The 22,739-nt window shown below is 42.5% G+C and overlaps 1 protein-coding gene across 1 annotated transcript in view; it reads left to right on the forward strand.

The window, feature by feature from the left end:
• The window catches only part of lama2 (laminin, alpha 2), a 183,564-nt gene that overhangs the window by 26,125 nt on the left and 134,700 nt on the right, over nt 1-22,739 (forward strand). The window contains exons 2-3 of the mRNA XM_079572620.1: nt 11,629-11,799; nt 14,606-14,718. Coding sequence (XP_079428746.1) covers nt 11,629-11,799; nt 14,606-14,718 — 284 coding nt within the window. The remainder of the gene's footprint in view (nt 1-11,628; nt 11,800-14,605; nt 14,719-22,739) is intronic.

A 22,739-nucleotide genomic window follows, 5' to 3' on the forward strand; every position in this document is an offset into this window, starting at 1 on the left:
AAGTAAATTATGAACTTCTTTAATGTTACAGCATTGTGTAACCGAGCGCTATATATACATAAATATAGGCCAGAGAATTTTATTTCTATTATTGATCAACCTGAAGGAAAAGTGTAGAAGCCCATAACGTCTAACACAGGTTTGTTTCCTTTAGCGGACAAGAGACAGGACAGAAAAAAAATACAGCTTTTAATGATTTAGAAATGTGTTTACATAATTGATTTACTCATTAACCTTTCACACGCACATTCTTTCATGAGTAGGTTTTGGAACATTGAGTGCTAAGTGTTAAGCCATCCCGCTACATTTGCTTGATCGTCAGTCTTGTTTTTTTCCTCAATTATGTTTAACTCGTCCTTTAACTCCAGTACAGTTCTGTATACGGCTCAGAAACTCAACTTGACAAGATGCAACAAGATCCCGTGACTTCTTCCCAGCATAACTTTGGCAGTCCGTTATTCAATATAATTACTTTTCTGCTTTTTGTAGAAACTCATGAGCTTATGATCGTATCTGTTCTGTCATTCAGACAAGTAGTTTTCTCACAAAAGCCAAAACGGATGAAAATGAGCGATGGGAAAGTGGTGCGGAAGATTAAAAAATGTAGAAAACGTATTATGATGAATGGTAATGACTGGGATTCTATCTATCTATATATTTAATCTTTGTCTGGCTGGAAGATGCGGCAAACTAAATGGCATGAGACTACCTAACACTGTCGGTGAAACTGACTTTTTGAAAGAGTTTGAGCAAACAGTGAGATGTAGCTATTAATCCGACGATCTCCTTGGCCCTGGGGCTGGACTTTACCGATGCAGAACTCTAGTCCGTCTGTTCCCATGGCATCAAAACGGATCAAATATGTCTTGTGTTGTAAACAAAGTCAGTCTGCCTCTTCCTGAGACCAGCCATGCTCCAAATCTCCAAATCTCTTTGCATTTACATAGCGGACCGAGCTCCTCTCTCACCAAAGAGGACCGGCTCGCCCCGCTCTCCCAGGGAAGGGCGTCCCGTCGAGGGCAGGATGTTGACTTAGTATTCGTTTCGGCCCCCGGAGGTGCAGTAGTCCACAGATGTAGTGCCAGAGGCTGACTGGAGAAACGCACATGCAGAGATAAATGTACGGCTTTCATCTCGGCAGCAGACTCATTAAATCAATATATGTTTTGGGAAGATTTTATGATTCAGCGAGTTTTACAATCCAAATGAGAAAGTAAGTAGAAGACTTGAAAATTTGGAGGTTGTAGATGCTACATTAAGTGGAGATGTTGTCCATAGTGTGATCACATTGACAGATCATTTATTTGTCTCCCCTCTATGATTTCTTCGCCAATCCTCACGTACTTCCCTCTCAGTCCCCGTATGGTTGGAGAGCACACCGCTACATATCGATCACCTGTCTTTTGTTTAGACGCAGCAGACTTCACCAACAGTGTAATCACTTGTGACTCTCATTCGGGCCGGTCTTTCGCGTTGTCTGTCCGCAACAACACGGTCGATTTAGGGTTTTTTTTCTGTGAGGAGGAACATAATTAAGTCATGACGCGGGCGGGAGTTTTTCGTTATCCGGACGAGCTTTGTCACAACTCCAGATGTCTGTCCTTGTTGAATTGTTAAAATCCCATTCGCCGGAGTGCTTTGTTTGTGAAGCTCGCGGCCGGGCGAAGGAGACGAACGCTGTTGCAGGTGTGGAGATCGGCGCTAATAAGGACGATTAATTTTGCAAAAGGGTTGCCATATTGCTGGGATTGGCTTCGTCTCGAGGATTCCCTGTACAAAATAACTTTTCTTCGCCTTGACAAAGTGTTCCTTTATATTAGTTCACTATCAACATGGACCATATCCGTATATCATATCCAGAATCACAGCCCAACTCCTTTGTGAGCACAATATAGATGTTGGTCTGACACTCCAAGTTCATATGCAAAACTTACGTGAAACAAACAAGATGCTCGAGCAAAAAAAGAAAGTAGGTGTCGAACTTTCTTTGAGAAATATTGTCCAGTGAAGGAGTGCGGACACAGAGAAGGAGAGCTTCCATGAGACCGACGTATACCGGTGAAAAAGAACATTTTAAGCACTAGAGAAGGACGTTGACTCAGCATGCAATGTTGATTTCCACCTGAGTCAGTTAAACTGAACAAAATAGAATAATTTATTTGTTTCTATGGTCATTTGGTGCCACTTTACTTAACAGCACAGGTCCAATAGCAGAGGCGTGCTGGGACCTCATTTGGGCCCAGGAGTTTAAGGATTTAGACCGGCCCACTTACCCCCGACTTTTAGCTCACCTTGTTGGGTTTTATTAGTCAGAGGTCGTAGGATCGAGCCCAGCTGATTGCACTTTCTCTGGAAATGAAGCACCTCAGTGGGACTTTTCTGGTTAAATAAATAGACAATCTGGGCCTGATGTATCTCCACATCAGCAGACCGACTTATTCATCCACTTTTTACACATTGGTCGCTAATGCCTTTCTTTTTCTGCAGCACCGGCCTTTTCTGCCCACTTTTTAATCACACATACACGGGGCAAAACTTGAACTGGGAGGGGTTTTCCGCATCCTATGAGTTATTTTATCCTCAAATGGTACCTCCCTGCTCTCAGCGCAAAGAATGTAAAATCTTTTATTATTTACATGACAAAAAAAACAACATTGTGTAAATGCTACAGCTGCAGCCCAATTCAAACCTATAGGCCTGTAATAGCACGACCGTGAGAGTCTACTCCGTAATTTATTTATTTTTTCCAGCCCTTGGAGGACTCTCCCGATTACCCAGCATGCCATCGTCCAATAGAATATAGGCGTAATTACCATGAAAATTGAAAAAGTGCGGTAGTTGTACATGGATAGTACTTATTATGCCATGAATAAAGAACAACGAAATGATCATCCCACATTTGTGCATCATGCATTCATAGCTTCCCGTGTTTTTCTTATTGGGAGATATTGTGAAAGACTGGTCACTTATTAGCATGCATCTCCGTATGAAACTGTCAACCCATTTATTACCACGTTGTTGCGTCCGCGTGTCACCCGCTGCTTCCCAGAGGCTGACCCCGGGTCTTGTGTTTAAGTATCGGGGATTATCACTGTCTCATCGCTCATTCCGCTATAGGCCCTGACCCTTTTAAACAGCGCTTTATCTTTCTACGGGAAGCCCCCCTTTCAATCCATCACGCGTCTGGCACCGTCCAATACGCTTTTACTCCTTCTCCGCGCGATGAGGGGATAGATAGAGGGAAAACAAGAGAGGTGCAGCGCCAGAGAGATGATCCTGTCTTCTCTCGCCCGCCTTTTATTCCATCAAGTATACATCTAGGCTCAAAACGCAGCAATAACACATCAATCACGCATGCACAGCCCCGAGACTACGGCGCAGGAAATGGCAAATAAAGTTCTGGTTCTAATGGAATAAGGAAGCGTTATGTGACCAAACTGATCGCCTGTCGTTTCAGACGTCGCCCAAATCAAGTCAGATGTGGCTGGGCCAGAGTGAGATGCGCACTTCGAGTTCGGTGCTCCGGCTTTATGGTTATAGGGCTTCAATCATTTGCTATTTTGTTTAGCATTGTGGTCAGAAGCAGCTTGGGTTGGCTGAAGGCCCCATCATTTTTGCAGAAGAAGAGGAAGGAGGAGGAGAAGGATAAGAGGAAGGAGGGCGAGGAGACGGCGGACAAGTAGGAGACGAAGAAAGAGGAAGAAAATGAGAAGAAGAAGAAGGAGAGAGAAGAGAAGAAGATGATAAAGAAGAAGGAGAAGAAGGTGGAGGGAGAAGAAGAAGAATAAAAGGAAGAAAAGGAGGAGATGATAAAGAAGGAGAAAAAGAAAGAGAAGGAGAATGAGGAAGAGAAGAAGATGGAGGAGGAGGAGAAAGAGAAGAAGGAGAAGAAGGAAGAGAAGGAGAAGAAGGAGGAAGAGAAGGAGATGTAGAAGGAAGAAAAGGAGATGATAAAGAAGAAGGAAGAAGAAGGAAAAGGAGGAAGAGAGAGAAGGAGAAGAAGGAAGAGAAGGAGGAGGAAGAGAAGGAGAAGAAGGAAGAAAAGGAGGAGATGATAAAGAAGAAGGTGGAGGAGGAGGAGAGAGAGAAGAAGATGATAAAGAAGGAGAAGATGGTGGAGGAGAAGGAGAAGAAGGAGGAAAAGAATGAGTATGAATCTGCTGTATGTGTCAGTGGTTAATAGTGGTCGGAGGGGCTGATGGCACAGATTGGCAGTCTCCGTCAGTCTGCCTCAGGTCAGCTGTGGCTACAATGGTAGTCTGAAGTATAATTAATGACTATAGTGTAGCGCTTTACTATTACTATTATTATTATTATTATTATAAAGAAGAAGACAGTGGCAGGATACTGGAATGTAACTGTTTTCCCCGTGTAGCATCCAGAAATATACAGTGTCTGAAATCTACGATGACCAACTAAAAAGTAAAGGTCTCACGATTTCAAATGACAAGTCTCATCCTGCAAACTGTTTTTTTGTTGTTATTGTCTCCTGCCCTTGGGTAAGCCTTGGCAAGAAGAACATCCAGGTTACGAGCCAGCATGTACACCAGTGCTGTTCAACTCTTTAACACCTCAGAACTGGCCGAGTAAGATTATGTTTTGCAATGTTCTAACAGTACCACACGAATCCCTTATGGCTTTTGGTCATTTGGAAATAGAATATCAAATTCACCTATTATCATTATTGAATACTCAAATTACCTGCCTGAATCTATGTAGGTCATTTATTAGACAACAAAATTAGGTGTAAACAAAGGCTTTCCAGATCCAGAATACCTTTCATTAGAGACGCACAAGGCCCTAAAACAGATCTTGTGACACATGACACAAACAGGAATGGCTGTACTATAGCAGCATGACGGCTGTGCGATCAGTGTTAGTGTGTGGAGTTCAGATTCATGCGCCGCGTTGAAGTATGGGTCTAATTCAGAGGACAAATGTCCCCACAGGGACAATACAGAGCACCTTTAACCTCACCAAAACAAGGGCTCTCCTCCACTCATCTCTCTCTTGTCATCCATATTGAGTATTGTCAGAATGTGTGGCCCGTGTGATTGTGGATCCTTTGAGAGGTGTGTTTAACAGAGCGGAGAGACGGGACAGAAAGGCCATCAGAACAGACAGGTACTGGGCTTATCAGAGCGGAGAGAGGAGGCGAGAGGAGGCGAGAGGAGGAGAGCGTGTGAGTGAGGGTGGTGCAGGCCCGTAGGCACACACTCATTGTGTTGAGAGAGAAGTGAAATCTGAGCCTGGCTTCTGTGTCTTCTGGTTGTCTCTGTTCTTTTCTGTTTTTCTGGCACCGAAGGCAGAGCCAGATCTTGATGAAGTGAAGCTCTTTTTTGGGTCAGCTACTGTAAGTGAATATTATACAGTTAGAAGATGTCTCTCACACACACCGAAGTACATTTCACTACAAATTATACATGTAGGTTAAGGGTATGGACAAACCGGCATCCATATCACATGGAGCCACAATACAGTATATCACAAAATCCCTGAGGAGACAAACACATTTTATTTCTAGCATAGACTATAATAGAAACGCATGGTAACTTAATATTGTGCAATAATTCATGATTTTCGTTAATTTGGAAGGTTTTGACAGAATTTGATGAACATAGAACAATTTTCGATGTTTTAAGGTAACATACTGTGTTATAGAAGGGGTGGGAAAAATAATCATAATAATTATCAGTGTGGCATTGTCAGTAATTGGAATTGGACTGAATTATGTTATTACAGCCTTTGCAATGACTTTTATACCTATTGAAGTCGCTTTCGTAGGGATGCCAGGTCCAACCTTTTTTTGCAATTAGGCTAATTAGACCATACAATGAGTACAAAATGTGGTTATAAAGCAATTGATCATCATAGAGGCCCTTGTGATGGAAAGCTAAGGCGCCATGCACCTTTCTGAGTCACTAAAAGGTCTTATCTAATACAGCACAGTTACATTTTTGTGCATTTGGACCGGCTGAAAGTCTGTAGCATTATGTATGTAACCTGTATTTTCTGCTTTGGCTCAAATGAAAATAAATCAACAAAAGGATGGAATGACTTGACCCACTTTTAAATCGACACACTGTGGTTGGAGCTTTATCAAACGCCGAATCCCAGAGGAGTTAAGCAAAAGCAAAAATCAAAAGGAGTGAACAAATAAAAAATATTTTTGTGTGAAAAGGATGTTATTACTGAAAGAGGATATTTGAGGAAAGCTGTTGGCCTCTGCTTTTGTATGCATGCTTGTGGACACCCGGCTGTGAAAAGGCGTCTCATAAACAGGGCTGCATCATATATGTTTCTAAACACATTCCTGTATCTGAGCACACACATTACCTGTAAGATAAAGCACTTGTATTAACTACATATTGTAAACCAGGGGTCTCCAACCTTTTTACATGAGAGCGACTAAAAGGCTTGTTTAATTATGCAAATCGAATGACAGCACTACGCATAAACCTATTCAGTTAAAAGTCAGCATTATGGTCAAACATGCTAAACTCGCAGGTAATGATAAAAAACAAAGAAGGTGTTGAAATGTATAAAACAATGCATATTTTCAGGAACATCCAAACCCGTTATGCATGTGAGTAAATTCGCAGCAGCTTGTAAAAAGCGTACAGCTGTGCATCCAAACATCACATCACACCATTAGTTCTGATTCCAAAGCATTCACGTCCATGTTCACTGGAGCCCTGGCTTTGAATGAGGAGTCTGGCCTTTGTTTACATCTGTTTGAGATCACGGAGGGGGCTGCGTTTCCTTTTGGCGTGAAGACCTCAGCGCTGTTTACAACAACAGCTGTCTAGACTCTCTGATGTAGACGTTGCATGCAAAAGCCACTTGAACTGCCAAAACAACACAAGCAAAGACGTCGCAACCCCATTAGGTGGACGTGCCCGAGTGTTTCAAGTGCAAATAGCTCTCTTGGCAATGTCAAAGGTGCAACTGGTACATGCACAATAGGTGAATCCTCCAGCCAGGGGATTCTGAGCATTACTCTGGCTCGAGCTGCTCCACATCTGGAGACGACTCCCCGGGCGCTGCTCCTTACGGGCTGCCCCAGCAGCATCAAAGGATAGGTCAAATGCAGAGGAAGAATTTCCTTGTACAGTGTTGTGATGTCAAATAAAGCACCTTAAAGGAACAGGCCCCCGTTTTGTCATACTGAGATATGTCTTTACCTGAGCTTAGACGAGTTGATACGTACCTGTGTGTTCTTTGTGCGTGCCTGTGGAAGAGCGTGGTCGCTTCCAACATCACCCATGTTTGGTGCTATAGGAATATGCTAGGAGAGGCCAAATGCTAACAACATCTTTGGTCGTTTTGTGGGACTGAGGGCACGCACAAAGACCAGACAGGTACATATCAACTCGTCTATGCTCAGGTAAGAATACATCTCAGTATGTAAAAACAGTGGCCTATTCCTTCAACCTTATTCAAATGAGCCGTGCTGATACCTTGAGGCGAGCATGCAGAAGAATTACCAAATGGGTTCTCATAGCAAAGGGAAAACCAAAGATATAGTCGAAATGCAAAAGGCTTGTTGTAGATGCCATAGAACAGAGTTATCCTTGTTCAACTTCGGGAGCCAAAAAGGCTAGTCACTTTGTATCTTCTTTATGCACAGTTTAAAGCAGTGGTTCTCAGCTGGTCTGGCGCTGGGACCCACAATGACAAGCCCAAATATCCCTTGTAAAATATGATGTCAAATATTGTTTTTTCCACAAAAACCGTAGAAGCCAATAAAGTAAAGTCTGGGAAAGTCTCTGCAACGCAAAAATCCTTGTTTTCTGGTGCTTGCATGCAGAGGTGGACTTGAGTGACCTTTTGTGTAACAACCAGGGGATTACTGGTTCAGACTTTGCCTGTTGTTGCACCCTTTTGCAAGACACTTCACTCACTGTGCTCTAGTTATTTCGTTGGGGTAACCCAGTGGAGGTATTTTCTTATTCCCAGTGGCACCAGGCCCCCAACATAATCATCTCAAATGTCGACTTGCGAACAAAGCCCTATGCATTTCCTCATATTTGTTGGAGTTAGGATATAGTAAATAAACTAGCATGTTACTCCTGAAGCCCATCTTTTCAAGAAATGATTCCAATTCCAAACTGATATGTGGGATTTCTGTGAGCATGTGAACCCGAATCACACAGGAATCCATCTTACAAAATATAAAAACAGTTTTTTTTGGCAAAGGTCACTGTTGTTGACGTCTCCTTCCTATTCCTTCAGCAACAGAAGCCGCAGCTGCCACTATTGTGTCATCCCTCTGGAACACCGTTAAAAGGCTGCATTTTTCCTTTTGTCCAATCTCAAATGAAATCTCCCGGCCGTATACGTACGACTCCCGTGTTGGTGTGTGAGAACTTTTCGTGAGACACCGGACACCTCAGATGTTCTTCACGCTCCATCAGAGCTCACATCTGGACAGACAGCTGGACTCCTGGACGCGCAGACTGTCCACCCTTTAACAAGTCTGCGAATCTCCAGCTCTTCCTGCCTGCATATGTTTACATCGCTGTGAGGAGTAATACAGCCATTTGCTACATTCTAAATACATGAATTGACGGGGCAGCATAAACAAAAATCACCGGCTTCACACGTCGCATATGTTTGTCTGTAAGCTTTGCCAGAACGGAAACGTATACACATGCTCCCAAGACAAATGGGCGTTTTACTATGGGAACACCGCAGATGAGTTCACGCCTGTAAAAGTTGCAGAAAATAATCAATTTGAAAAAAGAAATGTCACAGCACATGGACACTTGGCTAAACATAAAGACTGTTGACATTTATAGCGCCCGGAGGGATTCGTAAAAGCGCTTTATGGGTCGATTTGGGAAAAGTACTCTGCTTGTTGCACATATGGAGGGGTCATAACAGGGAGAGAAAATAGAGACATTCCTAAGCAATCCCAGTAGTGTCATGACTTCTTTGTTTTTTTTCTGGAAAATGAATGAGTTTCTGGGTCCTTTTTGTGGCCAGTTTTGTCTCAGTAAATTTAGAAAAACTCAATATTCTCCCTTCAGTCACGCAGTTTTAAGTAATGCTGGTCACTCTGGTTGTTTCCTCCTCCGATCAGTATTTCTGTGGTTTTATTGTGCCGTAGTTGTTGGTGGTCGCTAACAAAGCAAATGTACTTTTATACGATCATTCTTTAAAGGAATAGGCCACTGTTTTTCCATACTGAGATATGTTCTTACCTGAGCTTAGACGAGTTGATACGTACCTGTCTGGTCTTTGTGCGTGCACGTGGAAGAGCTTGGACGCTTCAAACTTCACCCCGTTTGGACCTATAGGAACATACTGGGGGAGGCCAAATACTAACAACATCTTTGGTCATTTTGCATGGCTGAGGGCACACAGTTCTTCCATGCTGTGATATGTTCTTACCTGAGCTTAGACGAGTTGAAACGTACCTGTCTGATATTTCTATAGCTCCAAACTGAGCTATAGGAAAACATTGGCAGCTAGCGTGGCTAATGTGCAAGTCCTAACTTTGGACCAGAGCACCATTTAGCATTTTTCCGATGTTTATGAAGTTAGCAAAAGAAACGTACGCTTCACTAATCCATTTAACTTTATGCTGCATTTCACACATTTATGTTTGCATTTCGGGAAATAATCCTGATCTAAGTTAAACGTAGCGCTGACTAGAAAAATGTTTTAGAAGCTCTAGGCAACATTCTTTCTAGTTTATTTTCGGCTTTGGATTTAGCTAACGCATGATTTAGCAACAATAAACATTTTATTAATGATTTATTTTATGTTTAAAGCAAAATAAATTGTTGCATTTGGAGCCTGACGTGTCCGGCACAGTTACCTTAAACCTCCTCTTCAGGAATTTATAATAAAAAAAAGAACTTGTGAGATCAGCACTAGATCAACAGTCAGGGGGGACTGTGAGGTACAGTTCCGGAGGCACACGTTTTCTCAAAACGTGCTTTCCATTAAGGCTTGTTCTAGTTGGAACACTCTACCTTTGACAGTTAGAGAAAGCAGCACCTACGTCTCATTTAAGAGACAACTGAAAGAACGGCTTTTCTGCCAACAAAGGTGTAACCATTAAAAGGCATTAGACAGGAACATATTTTTAAATACTTGCAGGTACAGGTGTGTGAGTGGGAGGGACGAGGGGAGTGTCGTATGAAAGAGATGCACTTCATGTATTGTGTAGTTGTTGTCCTTGCCTGTTTTGTCTGTAATGTACTGCTGTGTGTTGTGGCTTATGTGTTTTGTATTTTGTATGTTCTTGTCTTGTTTTTTATGGGACTGCGGATGGAAATTAGCCTTGAGCTAAATCCGGCATATTTACAGCACTAGTTGTCTGTTCATTAATATGCACTGTCCCATTCAAATAAATTAATAAATGAAATGAAATGAAATAAACTTTAAAACATAAAATTGTTTATATCTGCAGACGTCGATTCTAGTTATTAACTTACTCAGTTTACAAGGTTGAAGTTGTAGTTCCTACAAAATGGAACACCCAACCGTACAACAGCTTTTAGGCCTGATTTACTGTTATTCACAGGCAATCGCTATCCAATATTGTGATTGTTTTCATCTCCAGGGAAATTCCCCGGATGTTCGGAGAGCCAAATAGTACAGAATTTACTGACACTTTCTACACTACATTCCCCCACAAAAATATTGTAGCCCATTTAAAAGCCTCAAGACGTGCACTCCAGAACTGCAGGTGGCGCTGTGCAAATGTACTATCAGATGCCAGTTTTATTGTTGTCGTTTTTTTTGCTGTTGTTATCAAACCGGGTTCAACGACCAAACCAGGACTAAACCAGGTCAAACAGAGACGTTAAATAATGTAGTGGAGTAGAAAGTACAAACATGACTTGTACTTTTTACTCTGTCATTAACATTACGGGCTGTCTGTTGACCCAAACCCGACAAGGCCCAAGGAAACAGTGGGAATACCTCGGCCCGGTCCTGAATTCAGGTCATTCTTGTAGCTCGGGTTCATGTTTCGCCCCCAGTATTAGAACAGATGTGGATATTAGCCCCGCACTTCTTAGTCATCTCTCCTTGTTTGGCCTGGTCTTATGGTTATTAATGCTCGTTCTAACAGCGTGTTCTTTGGCAGCTGCTGCACTGAAAAAAACCCAAGTGTAATCATATTCAGGAAATGGAGGGGGGAAAAACGCTACAACCACATAATGCAAATGCAGAAATCCATGACGCAGTAGTGAATACACAGTGCCCAGTCCAAGAAACACTCGGTAAAAAGATAAAGTAGATGCGCCCCAGCCAACTATACGGGGCTAATGATGTTAAATGGCGCTTGGACTTGCTATGCCGGTAGCACCCAAAATGCATTATGCGTTTACGGATTGGCCAAAACACCTGCCTTCCACTTCCAGTAATTACTAATGGGCACTTTACAAAGACACATGTTTGACGTTTGTAGCACAAGAGATACAGTACATTTGTCATTTGTACACAAGAAAAAGTGCTGAAAGTGTAATCATATATTTCCCGATCGCCGAGAATGATGACTTTTATTAAAGCTCCTGCTTATCACAAATCATTGAGGAAGAAATTGTTTTCATAAATGTGCAAATGGTTTTAACTAACGCAATACATTTACATGTCATTTTTTTCCCCCAGGCTTGTTCCCCGCCGTCCTGAACCTGGCCACCATGGCGGACATCACAGCGAACGCCACGTGCGGTGGCGAGAAGCCGGAGATGTCCTGTAAACTGGTGGAGCACGTCCCGGGACAGCCCGTGAGGAACGCCCAGTGCCGCATCTGCGACCAACAGAGCACCAAGCCATCCGGTAACATAAGCCCTCTGTACTTAAAGGGACTAGATACAAGTTGGTCATTTTATACTCACTACTGCCACCTCTGGTCTTATGCATAACTGCAGCTTCTATATTAAGCTCGTGCATGACGGCACTTCGGACCCGAATGAACAACTTTTTGAGTGACAGTGCAGGATTTTAGAGTCAGTTGTGGTGAACAAGTCTGAGCTCATTCTACACGTTAGGACATTACTGGAACATGTAGGGGGAGGAAAATACTTAGTTATAACATTTTTAAACTCTGTATAGTCCCTTTAATAAACTTTCTGTACAAGCATTTTGAGGGTTGTGTGATTTTGTGTAGCTTCTTAAAGGCAAGGAAAGTCGTGGATCTTAAAAGGAAGCAAAAGTTTTAACTGGTAGTTTTTTTGTCTGAAATCACATTCCTCAAACATCTCAATTCTTCATTCTTTATAAGCATGTTTCACTACTTCCAGGGTTTAGATGAGAAATCCTAATGGTCACAGATGTATCCATGAATCCCCATAAAAGCGTAACACTGTATTTTTGGATAAGCCTCGCTCGCTCGCTCACGTCTGTTCTGTTTCCATTTGACGGATAACTCTCGCTGTACCCTTTCATGAATCTTGCCTCTTTAGCTAATTACGGCTCAATTGGCCCGACGTTAACCAATCACTTTGTCAGAAACGGTAATTGCGGATTGAACCGGGCCGATCAATCGCGACATGACGCGGGGACAATAAAGACATCAGCCTAAAGTTACAGCGCAAGTGTAGTCAACTAGACACTCAGCCATTCGAGTCAATCAATTCCTCTAATCCGCTACTTAGGCCTAAAAGCACTAACCAGGAGCAGATAGTGGAGTCAGCTAACGGGCCATTTCATTAGGCTGTGCTTAGTCAGGCACTTGTGTTTGTGGAGAGCCAACGTATACAATAGATAAATAAGAAAGAGGCTTACAGGGAAAATGTGCAAATGAAACTACAGGATACTTTTGTTCCAGCTGACAAAAGTGGAAGATATTGATAAAGCTGTGTTTGAGATTATCACCAAATACAAAGCATATACTGTACCTCCTCTTTAATAATAATAATAATAATAATAGTAATAATAATACATTTTATTTGTATTGCACTTTACACATGAAAAACATATCTCAAAGTGCTACAGAACATATCAACAATAAAAACATGTAGCATATTAGTAGTAAAAACACACAATAAACATACTAAGAGAAAGCCTCACAAAATAAATGGGTCTTCAGTTGACTTTTAAAAACCTCGATGTGCCCTCTGTGGTGCCCTCAGATGGTTGGGAAGGGCGTTCCACAGTCGAGGCGCAGTTGCCTGGAAGGCCCTATCTCCCATAGTGCGGAGCTTTGTCTTGGGGACCAGGAGTTGGTGGCTGTCAGAGGATGTCTACTGTCCCATCCTTCAGGCCTTGGAGTGAGGTTCGTGGTCAGGAGTACCAAGGTCAAGAGGAATCAGCAGCCAAACTTACCGTATAGACACAAAACCCACGGAAATACACACAGATGAAAATGTCCTGTGTGTTTTAGAGCCACTCTTTGAGGACCAGGGCCTCTGCAAGCCATTTTGGTGCCCTGAGCAGAAATGTTTAATGGTACCCCCACATAAAAAGTTAAAATACAAAAAGAAAAACAGAGAGGAGGAGTTGCTCATTAAAATTAAACACACCATACCAGTAAAATTTGTAGAATTTAAATAATTGACTTTAGAGTTCCTCTGCTCCGGCCCTGCAGCTGCAGCGCACTTCAGCTCAGACATGTCTTCCCTCTCTATGCTTTCAGAGAACACTACATGACACTAATGTTTTGTCAGGGTCAGGGTCTGAACTTAAATTAGCAGCAAATTTACTATGTGTCCGCACAGAGATTCCTGTGTGCGTTGTGTCATCGGTCGCATCGGCACAGATAACCCTTCTTTCTCATTGAATGCGGGTCGTTTTTTGTCCTATTACCTTGAGTTGTCGCGCCGATATGTGCTGGTAGTGCGTTCTGAAGGATGCCAGTGCGGCGCTGAGTGAGGGGCTTAATTTGCCGTGACTAACTGAGGTTAATTAACTGACTGATTTCATTTCTGACACCTTGATGGATTCGTCTTTTCATATTGTTTAACTCATTAAACAGCTCTCGCTCTACACACACACACAGTCTCTTACAATGCACATATTGAGATGTCGGGAATTCATTTTGAAAACTAATATTTAGCCTCTAAACGCACACCGTAAGGAGAGTCGTCGGTATTTCTCTCGCCGTCTTGAAAGGGGAGCCGAAACTTTAAGCCGTCGGCCGGGCATTTACCAAAGGAGCACTGGCCTTTTGCTGATGCTGATAGTTGCCATGGTTTTGAACCTAAATGTCACTGATACGTGGGCGCCTGAGTGACAGCCGCCAATCACACTCACCTATCTCATCTTCACACACACAAGCGCACACCTGCACTGGCCCTTCGAAAGCCATCTATTCCATTTATACCCTACAAGGCTGCTCCATCCTTGTCCTTTATACGCACAAAAAGGGTTGAAAAACGGTGACTTGAATATAATATTACCTTTTCCCACATAAGCCTCTAAAGCTAGTTGAAATAAGGTTAAATAAAGCTTTTATTTAACATGGAACTAAACTCTGAAACGGTTTTCTTCCCTGCTATCTAACTTTTCTTCTGTTAGAGAGTCTAGTGTCCAATAATACTCTTTGATATTTATCTTCTGAAGGGCCAAATGTAGACATGTGTTCATGAAATCCTTGTTTCTCTTGTTATGTTTCTTATGTTATGCTAATCCTTGTCTTGTACAGAGCAGCATCCTATAGCGTTTGCCATTGATGGAACGAACCGCTGGTGGCAGAGTCCCTCCATACAGAATGGCATGAAGTACCACTACGTGACCATCACCTTGGACCTCAAACAGGTAAAAGATTTCCAGACTGCGGATTCATTCGTGTGAGGGTGAAGGTGTGTCTTTGCTGTGCGTTTGGCACTTAGAAAAAGGCTTTTGTGTAGCACGTTGAGATTTTTTATCCGCGGTAAGAAAAAGGAGACTTGCAAAAAAGATCCAAGGCAATGGCAGTCCTCTTGAAAGAACACAAAAAGGCTGGCACAGACCGTCGAGTAAATGTCAAAACGTGCAAAAATCAATCAGTCAGCAGTATCTGTTGAACCAAAGTGTTTTCCATAAGTGCTATGTAACAAAAACAATTTCAACTCAACATAGAAAAATAATTACTGGTCTGATGTGCAACGGTTAACATACTGTGCATTGATTTAAACATTAACATAACCTTCTCTTGGTCCGTCTGGCCAAGGAAAGGTCTACTTTGGCCGGAAGACGGAGCTGGACAAAGCTCGCCCTAACAACACTGTCAACTTGTTTGTCAAATTTGAGTCATCAAGTCATCAAACTTAACCCCTAAATTTCTCTCCACATAGGTAACATATTTTTGCAAACTCTTCAAGAAACCTCGTCTGGCCCATAATATGCACTATATAATCCATCATTTCCCACTTAAAGTACATGCACTTTGATTAATTTTGCCGTGCCGGGCTGCGTGCTGCCGCTGTAATCATATCTTTATTCCCACAGTCTGCAATTACAGTGATTAGTTCATCATTTTAGAGTTGAATGCCCAAGCTTTGTAAAATATGTCTCTCAGTGCAATTGGTTTTTGAGGCTGGTTTATCAATCACACATGGGCTCCCAGGACAACGCGTCTATGTGAATGATATGTTTTTGATTTAGGGAAAGCTGCAATGATTTAGGGAACTGGTTTCGGGGACTAGCGTGAGCAGGGCATGCTACTCCGCCACTACAGTTTTCTCTCAATGCCTTTGCAAAGCTGTCAACGCGGCGGCAGAATTCTCCAATGCGAACCAAATGCGGCACGCTTATACCGCGCCGTCACAGCCCAACATTTATGAGGAAAAACGTCCTAAGATTATAATCATTAGCGTGTACATGAAGTCGCTGTTGTTTGCCTTTAAAAGCTTTCTATTTCTTGTGTTTGATGTCCTCAATGGCCACCTGCCAAAGCAAATGAACGCCTGTAACAGCTTGACAGGGCCATGTGTTTAGACTGGGGAATGGCTTTGGTATATAGTCTTAATAAAGCTTCAATTTAGACCATAAAAGCCCTTCTGCTGCTTTCTCCTTTTCAAATACATAACATCTTCATTAGAGCTGAATGGAAATGAGTATTAACTGGTTATTTCTTAAATAGCGTGATAAAAGATGGAGTGGTGGATATGCAGAGGTTGGGAAGACACTTATGCACATGTACTTTAGAAATTTAAACAATCAAACACACATTGCCCTATTTCACCTGGATAGATATAGAAAACTGATCATGGGAGAATCCACCCAACCATCTTCTTCTTCGGGTCATTAGCTCCATTATTTGACATGTATTGACCCCTAAGATTTCTCTCTTAAAAGAACCGTCAGTCCCATCGCTGCTTCATTGTGTTCAGTGGTATCCCATCATCTCCTTTGAGGCGGTGACGTGTTGTGCCTTGCTAAGTGCTTATCGGGACGAGCGTTCAGCTGTTTACCCTCCGGTGCGCTGTATTTCCCCAGTGATTGTGGTCATCTGGCTCAGACAATGACATCGTGCCGTGATGCTTGTGTGGCTCTATTTCTGTGCGTTTGTTTGTCAGTGGCTTCGTTTCCGGCTCGGCTTATTGGCCGAGGAAGAGGAATGAAAAGAATGGGGGCTTGTAGATGGGTGTTCTGAATGGTAATGCGGCCGACTGATAGACTGCAGGTGCATTACAGAGACCAGTTTCAAAATCCACATTTGAAGTTGAGTCTTGGTTCAATAGTTCCATGAAGTCCAAGTTAGCATTAGGCCCTGTTTTTGTAGCAGTGGAATCAGATTCAGTGATTATATGTTCTGTTCCAATATGTACATGGACTGTAATATTTTGAGCTCCCTCTCAGTTAAAGGAATATTGCAGGATTTTTGACAGAGGGCCTCATTTCCTAGGTATCCAGAGTTTTGTTGATTTCTGGAGTTTTTTATTTTTATTTTTTATTTTTCCTTGTATTTGAAGAGTTTAGTGGTGCTAGGCTAGTGCTAGGCTAGGCTCTATGGTAGCTAGTAGTCTGCTTTAAAAACCTCTTCAAAATCATCGGATAGTCCTCCAAACGTTGCCATATCTGATTTGTAGAAAGCTCCTTTGTGAATTCCACGTGTAGTAATGCCGGGCGCAGGTAAACAACCGAGCAGATCACTCTCGCTAGCTTAAAACCAGGAAGGTGATGCTGCTCAAATATAAGTTATTTTAAATGCAAATTGTTTTTATTTCAAAAATGATTCGGTCAACACAGACATATCAGTAGTCTGGTGTTATAAGTCCATCCATCCATTTTCTTCCGCTTTATCCGGTGCCGGGTCGCGGGGGCAGCAGTCTCAGCAGAGATGCCCAGACTTCCCGATCCACACACACCTCCTCCAGCTGTTCTGGGGGGACCCCGAGGCGACACCAGGCCAGCTCGGAGACATAGTCCCACCACCGTGTCCTGGGTCTTCCACGAGGCCTTGTCCCACTAGGACATGCCTGGAACACCTCCCGCGGGAGGCGACCAGGAGGCATCCGAAACAGATGCCTGAGCCACCTCAGCTGGCTCCTTTCGACGTGGAGGAGCAGCGACTCTACTCCGAGCTCCTCCCGGGTAACTGAGCTCCTCACCCAATCTCGAAGGGTGCGCCCAGCCACCCTGCGAAGGAAACTCGGTGTTATAAGTGATTTGCCTAAAGTGCACTGTGCTTGGGTCAGACTGTTTTTAATGCAGGCTACTAGTTACCATAGACATGCACTAGCCTAGCACAAGCCTAGCACCACTAAACTCTTCAAATATAAGGACTGCATGAATAAAAAAGAAAAAAAAGTCTCCAGAAATCAACAACACTGGAAAACAAGGAAATGAGGCCCTTAGTCAAAAATCCTGAAAAATCCCTTTAATACCAGGGGGAAGCAGTTTTAAAAACTGGACAGAAAATTGGATTGGCCAACAGATGAATTAGGGCAGACAAAGGGTTTCTGCAACAAAACAAACACAAGAATAAAAGGTAGCCACTTAAATATGCAGACACGCTATATTACAAAACAAATTAAATGCGCGTAATAGGAAGTCTTACAGAGGAAAGTGTGATGGTAGAATCTTGTGGACTGTCTTGATTGACACTTGGTTTGACGGACATGGTTGGCTCGTACGCCGGGCTCCTGGGCTGCGCTGTGGAGCGGAGGTGGGAGTCTGGCACAGAGAGTGAGTGGACACCGCAGAGAGCTGTCACTCACACCGCCTATGTTGTCCGCGTCTGTATAGAGCTGTATCGTTTAAGGGATGAGCATTGCTATTTACTACTATAGGTAAATGGTACCGTAAAATGACTCAAATGTCAAATATCAATGCTGAGGTGCCTAAAATAACAGGTTTATATGCATGACATATCCATGTGAAATGGTGCAGTGTGGCACATCTGTGATATCATTCCACTCAGTCCATTCAATCAGAAGCTGTAAATGACTGTTTATACCGCTGGACTTCATGTTTATTAAACAAGACGTTTGCTAAATGGAGAGACATTTCATATCGACACGCTAAACTATCATTAAGGCAGGTACACAGCACAGCGCAAATGATCTCGCCTCGTGTGAACCCCTTCCACAGCTCCATTCCCGTGGTATACATTTTAAACTAGACAACTATTTCTCCAAGCAAAATACATCTTTCTGAAATATTTTTATTCATAACATCTGCTGTGTCCGATGAGAGTTTTGCTGCTTTAAGGTTAGGCCAGAGTAACAATGTAGGAGTGATTGCAGGAGCAGCGTCTGGTGGGTTTTTGTTGCAGCCTAAAGTGTGTTTGAAAGAGCTACATCGTACACTGAAAATGGGAGCAAAAGAGTCCAGTACTTTTATGGAGACGCACAATGGTTTTCCCCTAATGCTCATCGTCCAAAGGCCGTCCTCGACTCGGGCCGCAAAAGTGTGACCCAGAGCACGGCGCTTTGAAAGGTCTGCTTACTTTGGATAACATGCGGCGCGGCGAGAAAGGGGGAGATTTTGCAAAGCGTCTTGTTTTCTAGACTGCTCTGACTGCGGGCCATTTCGGCAGACATGATGGAGGCCATAATATATTATAGCTCGAGAAAAAGTTGTTGAGATATGCTGAGAAGAAGACGAAGAAGAAGAAGAATTTTAAAACAGAAACAAAAAACAGGATTTAGATGCATGTTCTCTAGTGGTCCATCCCTACATGTCGATAAAAAAATGAAAAAAGAAAAAAGATAGAAATTGGTATAGAGGTTAAATATCTCTTGTTTTCTTTCATGTTCCTATTCAGGCCTTGAGGAGAACCATGTGCAGACAGACAGACATTAGTATTCTGTGTAATGTCTGATTACTGTAATGGGACGGCACAGTGGTGTGGCAATTAGCTTCACAGCTAGAAGGTCCGGACGGGGACGGGGGCCATTCGCTGTGGAGTTTGCATGTTCTCCCTGTGTTTGCGTAGGCTTCCACCACAAAAACATGTAAAACAGGTGAATCTGGTCACCTACTGCTCCTGACGGGTTGCCCCAGCGCTATCAAAGGATGGTTCAAATGCAGAGGACAAATTTCCCTATGGGTACAATTAGGTACACCTTAACCTTAACCTGGAGCATAGTCTCCAGAAAAAAGTATAAGGCACTCATATGGTAAAACAGGTATTGAATTACCAGCCAAACAGTAAAATGAAACAATGGTATAGCGAGCTAGTTAGGACATTTTTATTTGAAAAGACAGTACACTGTAATGAGTCCACATGCCACAGTCTGCACTGATGAGATCTGCATCTGTTTGTCTGTTCGCCTGAATGCATTTGCATTTCCAAAGCTTGTTTGGGAACTTATGTTTTAACTCTATATGAAAAACACTTTGATGAGTACGAAGTGAGTGTAAAATTGTCCCATGGTGTACAGCACTTTGTAACCTATTCAAATGTACAAATAAAGTCCTTTTTTTTCTCCTTTTGAGTAATGTTAATTTTACGGATCCTTGTTTTATGCTCAAGTAACTGAAATAATGAGGTTGTTGATTCGTTTTTCTCTTGACATTTTTAAATGTACCTCTTTAATAATGGTGGAGCTGGGCCACTCCATCAGTTATTATCAAACATTTGTTGTTATATGTAAGTGTTATTTAACGTTTATCAATTGAAATGATTATTTTCGGCTTGGGTTCTTGGGTTATATTGAAAACTTATCTTGAAAACTTTGATAAATCTCTGTTGTTTCCAAGGATATGTCACTGTAAATGTTTTCACATACTGTCATCAAGACTGGGTTCTTCAGTCTTCTTCAGTTAGGAAGTCAAATGGTAAAACTACTAAAGAAGGAGGAGAAAACTCAATCAGCCCAGGACTACCTTGATAGAAGGAATATAGAGTTCACGAGGATACGAGTGAAATCCATTGTCCATCTATTTGTTTCAGCCACTTTAAATAAAGCTACACCTTCATCATTCATCACCATTGGTCACTTTTCCGGTTCTAATGGCCCCAATAACGGAGGGAGTCTATTGATGGCCATTAACCATGCTCCGATGTGACTGGACTGGGCTGAAAACACCAGCTGCTGTGTCAAACCGATGTCACTGTGTGTCCAGAGCCCGCTGAGTTTAAATGGATACTGCACGGTTCATTTAGCAGCGGGACGTCCCACCGCAGGATAGGACACACTGCTCATTCAGCTGAGTGCAAAGAAATCCCAATTCGAATAGGCCTTTCCATTAGCAAACTGATTCTGATATAAAAATCAAAAATGATAAGAAGTGTTGAGCCACATGACCACAGTCACATGGTCTTTGCCTGTCGAGGACGCCGTTTGGAAAACGTTTTTCATGTAACAGTCCTATTTTGCATTACTTAAATTCCATGGACCATGGAGAATTTGATGATATAATGTGCTATTGTCCAAAACTACTTCTGATCTGGTTAAAGATATAGACAGAGGCTTTTTTTGCAGGTGCTCTCCAGGATCCATGTACAACCTTCTAAGAGTTTAGAAGGTTGTACATGGATGGTTTTAAGATAACACATAAGGGGCGACGGTGGTGCAGGTGGTAGAGCGGGTCGTCTAATGATCAGAATATCGTGGGTTCAAATCCCAGCTCCAGCAAATGCAAACTGTCGTTGTGTTCTTGGGCAAGACACTTCACCCTACTTGCCTCTAGTCTCTGCGTACATTGTTGTATGAATGAGAGTGTGAATGGGTGACTGGTTCCTTACTGTAAAGCGCTTTGGGCCTGATAAAGGTAGAAATGCACTATATAAGCTGAGTCCATTAACCATTTTAGAAGAAGAAGGCACTGTTTAATATGTTTAATCCTTTAATCAAGCAGGGACATCACTGAACGTGGTCTTCGTCAGGGCACACATTCAAAATGAAAAAAATGCTACCTGGACGTCTTAATGTCACGTGTGTGAGGTCACATTGACATAAGTGACCGCCCACACGGGAACATACAAACATATGCGAGCAGAGCAATAATAAAATACATAAGAGAAAGAGGAATACATACAGGAGAAACGACAGCGAGGGAAAAATATACTTGCTGCCAAGGCTTAGTGGAATCTCAAGCACAAAGACTCACTGCACTAAATGAGAGTAGGACATATGATGGGCACTGGATTGTACAGTAAATACACAATGTCAGCATATAGTACATCATTAAATACATATGAATCATTCTTAAAATAGTTTCTTATTTATGTTTTAATTTCCGACCCCAAAAATGTAATATATGAATCCACACATGTGGAAGGGAACCACCATACTGCAACGAGGAGCAGATAGAAAACTGAAAAGTCAACATCTTCATTTAGGTCAGGATGAGTTGTAGCTTTTAATGTTTCAAGTTTCTCTTTGTGAAAGAGTTCTGAGTCTGTCACCACCTCTGCAAGTGTTATTGTGTTATTGATGACGTCAGTGACCGTGACTTTGAGTTGGTTGATATTGCATTGACATGGAGGACTTGAAATGTTGCGCTATTGGACAATTAGTGCCTCGGATCGCCTCCTTCTATACTTCTGTCCTGGTGTTCTCTCTAGCATATAACCCCCCGTTATTTTTTTTCCTGATCCTAAGATGTAGCTAGGCCTATACGTTTTCTATCACATTCTGAATACGACTTGCCTGATAGATAGATGGCTGTTAGCTCCACAGATGGACAGAACCCCAATGTTCTGTGTCTCATTGTTGCTCAAATATGCCTCACATCTACTGTACTGCCCACCTCTTTTCGCTATAGGAAAAAGACAGTGTCACACAGCACCAATTAGGAATAAGGGGAGAAGAGTAGCCAAGAGAGTGGGTAACCTTATAGCGCTCATTCAAAGTCCCTACAAAGCCTCACTGTTGGCTGTATTCTCCCGCCTGCATGTGTGAGCGGGAGAGGCTCCAGCTCGTAGCTTTGTGACAGCTCTGGGGGACAGCCAGGCAGCTCCTAGCGAGCTAAACATAGCGCTACACGGCTAACTAACCCACGGTTGTGTGAATGCTGAGGGTGTGTCTGCGAGGATGTGTCAAATCACACGTTTTGATCAGCTGGAGATGAGAGGAAGATGTTTTTTTTTTCTCCTTGTAACTTTGCCGAAAAAAGAAAGAAAAAAAAGAAAGAAAAAGATACAAAACCAAACAAACGATGCAATGTAACAGTCCCGCAAGAAAGCGCAAAGCTGGTAAACAGATGTGTAGCTAGCTGACATGCAGCGAGAAGCAAGTCGCAAGAAGTTCGTGTTTCATCAGCACGAGCGTGAGTGGTAATAGCCAGATATTTGCTTTTGAAAATATTCTTTTGATTATTTCCCCCTGTTGTGCTGCAGATCAGTTTGATGAATTCTACATTTGACAGTTTCTCTGGACTAAGAGCGGGTTTTCATCATAATG

This window comes from Gobius niger, assembly GCF_951799975.1.
Source record: "Gobius niger genome assembly, chromosome: 15".
Taxonomy (NCBI): Eukaryota; Metazoa; Chordata; class Actinopteri; order Gobiiformes; family Gobiidae; genus Gobius; species Gobius niger.